The sequence below is a fragment of the Canis lupus genome, chromosome 27 (assembly GCF_003254725.2).
Source record: "Canis lupus dingo isolate Sandy chromosome 27, ASM325472v2, whole genome shotgun sequence".
NCBI lineage: Eukaryota > Metazoa > Chordata > Mammalia > Carnivora > Canidae > Canis > Canis lupus.
Window position 1 is genome coordinate 32,004,292 of NC_064269.1, and position 10,475 is coordinate 32,014,766.

Genomic DNA, 10,475 nt, shown 5'->3' on the forward strand with positions numbered 1-10,475 from the left:
AATTAGACTGTTTCATACATACTTATTTTATTTCATTTTATTTTATTTATTTATTTATTTATTTATGATAGGCACACAGTGAGAGAGAGAGAGGCAGAGACACAGGCAGAGGGAGAAGCAGGCTCCATGCACCGGGAGCCCGACGTGGGATTCGATCCCCGGTCTCCAGGATCGCGCCCTGGGCCAAAGGCAGGCGCCAAACCGCTGCGCCACCCAGGGATCCCCATACTTATTTTATATTAATACAGGAAACAGAAGAATTCTGAGAACTAGGAATGCAGAAGTACGCTATAAACCAGACAGGCAGAGGGACCCAGCAGAGACTAGCAAAGGCTGTAAGTCATCACATTCCATGGAAACACCCAGATGAAACCAGATGAGAAAGCTCTTCAACAATGCTCCTAAACCAACTGCTGGGACTACTGAACTCAGAAACACGGCAAGGTAAGCAATGTGGATATTTCTACTTGTATTGATATGATAATTCTGTTTCTCCGGATTAAAGGGTATTTGAGGTAACATGTTAATCTTCAATCCTAGCCATAAATGTGATAAAGTCACAAAATGACTTTGTTTTAGGAGGGGTGCTGGCACTTCCTTGTAATTATTTATTTCTCTGAAGACACCAGATAAAGAAGAAAATTAACAGCTTATATGACTGATTAAGTCAGAGGGGAAGACGAAGCAGTAAAGATATCAAATTTAGAAAGGATTAAGGACAAAATGACACCTGTGTATTGTTTACATGGATTGTAACATTCCTTTTTATGTCTCTAACATCAGTACAAGCACTCAGCATCAGTGAAAGAAATGTGCAATCTGATACTCACTAATTTATAGTGTTTCTGCTCCCTTATAAATTACATTTAAATGTCACCTGTCTCCAAATAGACTGTTATCTACTTGAGGGCAAGGTCAGGAATCTTCTTTAGAAGAATTTATATGAGAAAGAGTGTCATCACATCATTATCAACTTTTTGTTTTTGTTTTTTTTTTAATTAAAAGCCAGGGTTTAAAAAAAAAAAAAAAAGCCAGGGTTTTTATTTAAATTAAAGAAGACTCTCCGAACTAGTTAGTAGCTGTTATTTTCTTTTGAAAAGTTTCTGGTTTCATCTATTCTTTATCCCCAAACTCCCAAATAAAGTGAACTTTGCAGGATAGCTGGACCCAACATGGATAGTGAGGATAGTGGCAGCACAGAATAGCTTAAAACCTCAGGGAGCACTAATGACTAAACATTAGAGGCTGAGACATGTTTTCTTTGTCTCTCTTTCTTTAATTGTCACTATGGGAAAAGCTCAACAATACATAAAAGTGGAGATCATAAAATAATAAACTGTCATATACCCAGAACCCAGCTTCAAAAATTATGACAACAGGTTGATCTTATTTCCTCCCTAACCCTACTCCACACTCCCAGATTTTTTGGAAGCAAATCTCAGAGATCATGGGTATCATTTCATCATTGACCTATTCACTATGTATTTCTACAAAAGCAAAAACTCTTCTTTTTGAAATGTAACTTTGTGCCTCCCAAAATAACAGTATTCAATAGAACTGTCTTTGGCTTTGAAACACACATAGTGCCTTTCTACAAAAATTTATTTTTGATGATGGTGTAAAAGCTTTTGGAATGCAATTTGCAATACATATCAAAAGTAATAAAAACTTCAATTCCCAATGATTATATAGTTCTTCTGGAAATTTATCTTGAGGAAATAATCCAGATAATTGAAAAGGAGGGGGGAAATGTTTATTAAAAGGCCCACTACAATATTATGATAGGGAAACAATTAGGTATTTATTAAATTATGGTAGATATCTTATAGAATACTTTGTATAATAAAATTATTATAAAATCAGGAACCTGAAAATATGATTAAGTAAATAAATATAAGATGAAAACTTTATTTACACTATTATTACAACTTTGTAAAAATAATTATACATTTAAACAAACCTTAGAAAGGAACAACCAAAAAAATTAAGATGGTAGGTTTATGGGTGTTTTTCCTTCTTTTTTTTTCAAGTGTTTATATTGATCTTGTGCTTTAAAGTACTTTTTAAATCAAATCTTTTATTTTCAATTTCTTCATGTTATAATTCTATCATCTATCAAAACACAGATCACATGTCACTTTCTCCATGAAGCTTCCTCTAAACACCTCAAGTGTATTTCCCTCTTTAAATTTCTGTAACATTTGACATTTAGCTACTGTTATTTGCAAAAGTATCCTGAGAATTTTTCATTTGAATATGTGATAATCAATGCATTTTTCCCCCCAAAATCTAAAATAACTGTATAGTATCACATAAATTTTAACTTTTAGATACAATCATCAATATATTTCTACTATTTCTTAGACGCTCGAGAATGTTGACTTCTCGTTGCAACAATATTGACAAGGTTAATTTTGTTAAGAATCTATTTGAAGTTACTCTGTTTCCATTCCAATCTCCATTTCCAGGCTGACCACTGGTGTCGGCATTAACAAGTTTCTTTTTTATTGAAATAACAAGTCAAAATACATGTGATTTCCAAACTTCCTTTTGGCAACAGAACTCTCTCATCAAAGAAAATTTTACGCACCCACAATCAAGTAGAGCAACAAGAAAGCACAACTGTTTCAGCAACCGCTGGGGTGAAAGAGACATGCCAGAGACAGGAGCGCCGCCTGCTGGCCAGCAATTCTCCGTCAGCACGCCCTAGGGCACTTTAGAGCCTTCATGAACCATAGCAATAAAATACTCAAATAACAGTACAAACTCTGCAGTTCAGAAGTGGATGGTAACTGTGCAAAGCGAATTTTTCAGACAGGGAGCACTATCATGTGATAATGTAAAAATCACATTTACCACCCAAAGGTGCAAGTAGTAAGAAATGGATTGAGAATACCATTTAGCTACCTGTAGGCACCAATCTTTAAAATTCATTTATAAAGTGACTTTGAAGTGACTTGTAAGGGGTGCCTGGCTAGCGCAGTCGGCAGAACACATGACTCTTGTTGACCTCAAGATCTTGAGTTCAAGCTCTGTGTTGGACACGGAAAAAAGATTCTTGTTTTTTGTTTTTGTTTTGTTTTGTTTTGTTTTTTGTTTGTTTGTTTTTAAGATTTTATCTATTCATGGAGGGGGCTGGGGAGCAGAGGGAAAGGAACAGTTAGACTCCCAGCTGCTCGGAGCCCAACACAGGCTTCTGTCTCAGGAATGGAAGATGATGTCCTCAATCAAAACTAAGAGCCAGATGCTCAACCAACTGAGCCACTCAGGTGCCCCAAAAGAAATGATTTTTAAAAGACTGAATTTTAAAGTTGATATTTAAAAGGTCATCCCTGAAAATGTAGTAAGATAGGGAAAAGTATATGGCCCAGAACTCCTCTTAGGTGAATACTATATATTGTTGGTAAGACATCACTTGAGGCTTGCGTAGGTAACAGCTATGATCTTCAAGAAAGGTGGTTCCAACTAATTGCAAGGCTTTTGTTTTGCTGAGTGAAGTAAGCAATTTGAGAGTCAGAGCTAAATTGTCATGGGCAATAATGGAAATGCAGTACAAGGCTAACTTTTTCCACGTGGTGTATAACCTCTCATTTAAATATCAAGTACAGGGCAGCCCAGGTGGTTCGGTGGTTTAGCACCGCCTTCAGCCTAGGGCCTGATCCTGGAGACCTGGGATCAAGCCCCCCCCCTCCCCCCGTCGGGCTCCCCGCATGGAGCCTGCTTCTCCCTCTGCCTCTCTCTGTGTCATGAATAAATAAATAAATCTATCAATAAATAAATAAATAAATAAATAAATAAATAAATAAATAAATAAATAAATAAATATCAAGTACATATTAAGAGTAACAATTTGATAAGGGTACAAGTTATTAACCTTCCCAGATGACTAAATGTTTCCATATGGCCCTAGTGTTAATACATGTTAACTTGTGGGTTGTTTGAAATTTGAATTTGCACAAATCAACCACCAACCTTATAATTTCAAAGGACATTTTACTTTCAACTCAACATGTCGTTTTAAGTCTGTCTCGACTACCTAACTAGATAAAAATGCCATAAAAGCAGGGACCATGTCCTTTTCATTTTTGTGTGCTCCATAGAGCCCAGCATGTTATCTAATACATAGTAAGGGACTAGTCCATTAGATAGATTGTTACTTAATTATTAAACTGTTTCCTTCACCAGGCTCTTCAAATTTCACCTGTCCAAAAATAATTCATTAGTTTCACCTTCAAATCCTACCTCTCCCCCACCTAATTCTCTAACATTTATCTCATCCTTGCGATGGAAATAATTTTGAACTGTATTCAGTACTGGAAAAGTATCAGCTGGCAGGCCTGCTGAAGATCTATTTGCATAAGGAATCTTCCCAAAGCCCTTCACCAAGAGAAAAGGAGCTAGGAAGGTAAGTCCAACTCAGAAAAATAAAAGTCCTTTTTCATTGATTTGAAAAGTAATTCAGAGCACATCATGATGTCTTACTCAAACTTGTTACTGGCACAGAATTATAGATTGATATCTGGAAACTGGGAAGAAGAGTATAAAAGTACATGTGCCGGGCCATGGTTGGTTATATAAAAGAAAGAAAATATAATTGAAAAAGGGCTGGATGTTTGATTTGTGATCTTTGATTGAACTCTTTTCATCAATTTAATTAGCTACTATTCTTTTATTGTCTGGAGTTGTTTGCTCATTTAGCTATTAGATAACTACTGTTTTTCTTATTGATAGCAATAGTCTTTAGAAATTCATACTTCATTTTTTGTGTACCTTTCCCAATTTCTTTTTAGTTCTTTTTACATGGTATGGTCATCTTTGTTAGTCAAATTTTTGAGAGACTTTTTTTCCTTTGGGTTTAAACTTATAAAGCCCTCCTCCATATAGACATTTGAAAATTATCCACTTTCTTCTGGCTGTTTTATCATTTTTTTACAGACATTACACTAACTTCTTAAAATTAATTTTTCACCCCCAAAACTAGCCCATTATGCCAAGAACATCTATAGAACAATAATTTCAATTATTATCAATTTGAGAGTCTATGTTCATTATGTATTAAATGTATAGAAGGGTCTGTTTTCAGAACTATCTTGTTCCATGATTCCATCTACTCTTGTACCTATACAATACTAAATATTATTTTTATAATGTTTTAATATTTGGGGAAGAAAAGTCCCATTATTACTTTTCTAAAAAAATAAGAAATCTCACCTATTTAGTTTTGTTTAATTTTATTTAAACTCTGGGGAGAAAAGAAAGAGAAAATGGAGTTTTTATATCTGTGTGGGATCTGGGTATATTTTCTCTTCAAGTAAATAGCATCCTGATTTTTTATTTTATGATTAATTTGTCAAGGTGTGTTAAAACAATGAGTTAACTGGGAAGAAACTGACCATTTGGAAGCATTCAACCTACTCATTCAGGAGGAAGGCTCATCTCTCCTTTTGTTAGGCAAATAGAACCACATATCTTTTCTGGAAGCTATGCCTTCAGATAAGAGCAGATGATAGCTGCTAGAGATATTTTACACTTTCTCAGGCTAAGAAAGACTCCTCTCACCTAAATATCTGAATTGGAATGTTGCTGATGGTCTTCCAAACTCAGTCAGAAACTGGAGTTTTCACTTCATGATAATATCTGAGAACTAGGAGTCAAAAAAAGAGAAAAAGTTGAATAGAAAATTTCTGGAAGATAAAACAAAGAAATCAAAGTTCAGATTTGTGCAGTTTGCAACCCAAAGGAGGTGAGCTGGGGAATATTTAACAAACCCTCTACAATTTTTTTAAATGAAATTATTTTCTAAGTACAGTTTTGTGGAAATTTGTGTAACACGTGGATGTGTGTGTGTGTGTGTGTGTGTGTGTGCTGGATCTGAACCAAAGATAAAAATGAATTTCTGACCATGATAAGGTTTATCCTATCAGGGGTACCAAGGCATTTTTCTAAACTGAACAACATAAATGATTATGTTTCCAATCCATTTAAAAAAAAAAATGTTTCCCCTTTCTATTTCCAACTTATATTTTTATGACTTGGAGGATAGGCTATTTTCATGTTTCATGAGAGAAAAATATCTTCATTCTTTCATCCCATGCTTATGAGAGTCCCCATATCTAGGCTAGCAGCCATGGTCTCGGAATAGATAGGGGCCAAATTCATCAGAATGTTGTTTACGAGAGAATGTGCCAGCTCCCACACAGATTTCATTTTCTCTTTTCTCCCAAGAGTTTAAAAATAAAAGTGCCAGGCACATAGTAAGCCTATTCAAGGTATGCATATTGTGACATTGTTCTACCAGGGCTCAAACTTTTTTACCCAAATAAACTCGGAAGATGCTTGTGCTTTTTTTCTCTGAGCCAGTGGAACAGACACAAGGCTCCTACCTGATACATTTTATTCATTCTATGGTGTACTCTTGCTACTTATTTTTTAATACCTTCGTGAAACGGCATCATCTTCTTACTAAGGCTAATTCTAACTAATCTCCATCGTGCCCAAGTGCATTATAAGCCAGTCTAAATAATTTAAGTTATAAGCTTTGCAAATGGAGACCACAGATAGTTATAACTGTACTGTCCCCTGCACCATGGTCTCACTCTCCCCAAGCGAATTTTAATCTAAAGAATTTTGAATACATACGCTTAACATGAAAATTTTTTGTAAAGATTCTAGTATGTGTATTGTCTTTAATGTCCATAGGCTTAGAGAACAAATAATTTGCCTGTAAAGACATATAGAGTGACTGGAATATTATAAATTAAGATAACAGTATATAAACAAAATTAGATATTAATAGCCCTGTAAACTCAGAGATCTTAATATTCTTCTGGCCCTACTAATTTATCTCCAAATATTAGAGAAATCAATCTGGTAGATCTATTCAGTATGGTGACTAGGGTTTGGGAAAATTAAGGAGTATTGGTAATCAAGACCTAACCATATCAAACTGCAGTCTATGTCAAACCTTATTAAATATGACTTGGAAATAATCACATTTATTTATTATTAATCAGATGCTTGATAAACACATGTTTCCTATCCAGGATTTCTCTCAACCACAAAAAATTAGTGCCTTAATTAATGCATCAGGAGGTTGCATTGTTTCCCATATTTATATAAACTAAGTTTCATAAAAACTGTTTTGAAGAACCTGTTGAATTTTCTGAGGAATTCCTTAGCACAGTGCTTTTTTCCACTTGTAAAGTAAGATTCATGGTCAAATGCACACAGACAGCAGACATTTTTCAAAATTTTTAGTGAGGATTTACGACTTTATTTTTCAGAGATTGTATCTGAAATATGGCTCAGAGTGACTTCTTCTATCCAGAAAACCCACGGAGAAGGCAAGAAGTAAACCGTCTTCACCAGCAGCTACTTGATTGCCTATCTGATAGCTTCCATGCCACCAATAAGCTGATTGGGGTTTTAAACATGCACTTGGGGTGCAAGCTGGCCTCCATTGAGATGAAAAGAGATGGGACCATCAAAGAAAACTGTGATATCATCATCCAAGCCATGATGAAAATCCAAAAGGAATTGCAAAAGGTTGATGAAGCCCTAAAAGATAAACTAGAGCCAACCCTCTACAGAAAACTTCAAGATATTAAAGAAAAGGAAACAGAGAAAATTGCAATAGTACAAAAGGTCATTTCAGTCATCCTGGGAGAAGCTACTTCTGCAGCCAGTGCAGTCGCTGTTAAACTTGTAGGCTCAAATGTCACAACTGGCATCATTAACAAGTTGGTCACTGTGTTAGCTCAAATTGGTGCTTCTCTCCTTGGTAGTATAGGAGTTGCTGTTCTTGGCCTTGGCATAGATATGATCTTCCGTGCCATCCTGGGAGCAGTGGAGAAAACACAGCTTCAAGCAGCCATTAAAAGTTATGAGACGCATCTGGTGGAATTCAAGTCAGCTTCAGAAAAATATCATCATGCCATTACTGAGGTCACCAACACAGTGAAACAGCAAATGAAATGAACAGCCACTGTGCCCCTGGAATAGTTTTCTACTTCTCAATATAGTGTTTTGCTCCTTTGATTAGGTTCATTTTCTGTATGTTTCCAACATGGACAGAAATACAGTTAACAACTTGGAAAGATGTTTTAAGAGATGCTAAAATTAGAAGACTCCAGAGTTTTGTATCAACAACAAATGCCTACATTGGTTGGTGCTAGAGGTAAAAGATTATATCCCAGGATGCTTCTTACTTTGCTCTACCAGATCAACTTTAGGTTAAATGCTATGGGTGTGGGGATTACCTTTCCCTTTTCTAACTCCCCAAATCATCAAAATTTATGTTGAATGAGGAGAGTTTTATTTCTACCACTAGCTTCAGACATCATTTAGTACTAAGGGGATGTACTTAGTAACTTCTGCCTAGACACTAACTGTGGACTTTGAGTGAAATAGAAATACTACCATAATTTTGACCCTCAGTTTTTAAGGCTAATTTTTAATAAACTGGGAGACACTGGCATATGGGTTGTAACAATTTACTTCAGTGATAAAAGGACACAATGGTTCTGTAACTTCTACTAATTACACCTTATAAATTTGAATGGATTTTTTAAGAGATAAAAGCTAAAACTAAAAAGATAAAGGTTCTGTTTCTGTCATTGCAATCAACCCTGGCCAACAGTGGTGCGATGATTAAATAACCCTCATATGAATGTTTGAACACTCTGGGACATTGAAAAAAAACAAACATGCAAATCCCATCTACACGTGCATAAAATGTGTTTAGGATACAGGGAGAAGTTGTTACTCTTTTAGGAATTTGCCATTTAAAGGAGTCGTAATATATTACCTCCACGAGTTTTCAGAAAAATGACATTTCATTTTCTACAACAGCAGGATGAAGGAAGCTGTTTCTGCTTCATAAAACTTCAGGTGGCCCATTTCATTAATTACCTGATTTCAGAAAAATCCAGAGGCTAAGGAGGCCTACTGGTTCAGCTAATATCTGCACACACAAGTGTTTTCTAAATCCTTCACCAACTAATAACTTCCCATTGTGACTCTTAGCTTCTACTTACAAAATCATTAATAAGTTGCTGGTGCAAGAATGTGTTTGTTATAGCTGATTCTTGCATCCAGGTACAAGAAATGTCTCTAAGTTTTAAGAGCTCAGTGTATCTCAAAAATTAAAAATCTAGATGAAAGACCAACTTTTCAGATGTACTCTTCATTTTTCTCTTCTGTCACTGCTTCTCAAAATTAGTCGGAAAACTAAAGTAGTTCATCTTCAAAATTAAAAAAAAAAATTAAGTTTGATTTTTTTTTTTTTTTTTTTTAATTACCTAACTTACAACTTCTGAACTACAAGACCATGTTATTGCTCTTTCTGGGACTCAAGATTCGGCCTAAAACCAAATCAAGAATTTGCTAAGACAAAGGCTAGTGTAGGTAAGGAACTGATTATAAACGTTTAAGCGCACCATGTAAATATTCTGCTGTTAAAAACCAACGTGTTATCTCCTTCGATAGTTTGGAGTGTTTATAAAGGATAGTTAAGAACGGACCTCTGCCTCCCATATTTTCCTATAAGGGATATTAAGATCAGTGACAACAAAGGGTATCTCTTAGAAGTCAAATTTGTTAAGTGTTTAAACTTACCCTTAAGGGGAAGAGGTGGGGGGCGGGGGGCGGTAAGAGTCGTGGACATAAGGAAGAGGACGAAGACTGCACCTAAGTGATAATCCGCACATAGGTACAGTGATACCCTAAAGGACTCCTCGCTGGTGTAAAATCCGAAAGGCAGAAGCCAGTACCCATCAGCCTCGTCACTCGTAAATTTAAAACTTGCACACGTATCCCATTTCCACCTCAAAAAAAAAACAAAAAACAAACAAAAAACAAACAACAACAAAAAAAAAAAACCCTTATTGTAGATTACCGTAGATTAATCTATAGTTTACGAACAATCTGGGACTTTCACACGGGCACTGATGATTCGTTCGCTCAGGTCTACAAACGTTCTGTTGTGCCTATAAACTTGGGAACGGCCGTGATGGTAGCAAAGCGCAACAGGCACACTAGCAAATGTTATTCAGGGATCCGTTTTCAGACAGACACTCTCAAGAGACCACACTTGCTTACATCAGGAAAAAAAACAAAGAACAAAAAAAAACCAAAAACTAACAAGTCCAGCCGACTGACCGCAAAACAGCACCCTGGCCCGAAAAGGCCGGTATCCTGCACAGCCGTAACAAGAGCTTCCGGAAATTAAGTCAAATCGTCTCGGTCGGAGAGGCAAAGTAGTCCTCTCATCAGCCAATCACCTATCCGACCCGCTAGGTTTTTCTTTCTATTGGTCTAAAGAAGTGTCAATTACTGCGGTTCTGCGCCATGGGGGCGGGCCCTTAGCACTGAATCAACCAATACGGTATGATGTGGAGCGGAAGAGACTCTGGTCCTGGGGGTCTTGGTTCGTCTCTATGGTGCCAGGGCCAAGAAACGCTAAGATCCTGGGTCCT

The 10,475-nt window shown here is 36.3% G+C and overlaps 2 protein-coding genes across 23 annotated transcripts in view; one reads left to right on the top strand and one right to left on the bottom strand.

Moving 5' to 3' along the window:
- Positions 1-10,449, bottom strand: part of C27H12orf60 (chromosome 27 C12orf60 homolog) — a 30,668-nt gene extending 20,219 nt beyond the window's left edge. For 4 of the 20 annotated variants that reach the window (XR_007406591.1, XR_007406589.1, XM_025455174.3 and 1 more), the window contains exons 1-2: positions 9,896-10,449; positions 5,560-5,644 (exon numbers count right to left, since the gene is read on the bottom strand). The gene's annotated coding sequence lies outside the window, so the exon portion shown is untranslated. Of the gene's footprint in view, positions 1-5,559; positions 5,645-7,250; positions 9,243-9,615; positions 9,854-9,895 lie in introns of those variants that run through there. The other 16 variants (XR_007406595.1, XM_025455177.3, XM_049102882.1 and 13 more) reach the window with 12 other exon arrangements.
- On the top strand, positions 71-8,306 carry SMCO3 (single-pass membrane protein with coiled-coil domains 3). 3 transcript variants are annotated; one of them, XM_035706995.2, is made up of 3 exons: positions 71-444; positions 4,186-4,405; positions 7,284-8,306. In XM_035706995.2, the coding sequence occupies exon 3, from the start codon at positions 7,300-7,302 to the stop codon at positions 7,975-7,977; it is 678 nt and encodes a 225-aa protein (XP_035562888.1). In that variant the 5' UTR covers positions 71-444; positions 4,186-4,405; positions 7,284-7,299; the 3' UTR covers positions 7,978-8,306. The 3 variants fall into 3 exon arrangements, with proteins under 3 accessions (XP_035562888.1, XP_025310970.1, XP_025310971.1); XM_025455185.3 differs by having other exon boundaries at positions 4,312-4,405; XM_025455186.3 differs by lacking the exon at positions 4,186-4,405.
- Positions 10,450-10,475: the final 26 nt, after the last annotated feature.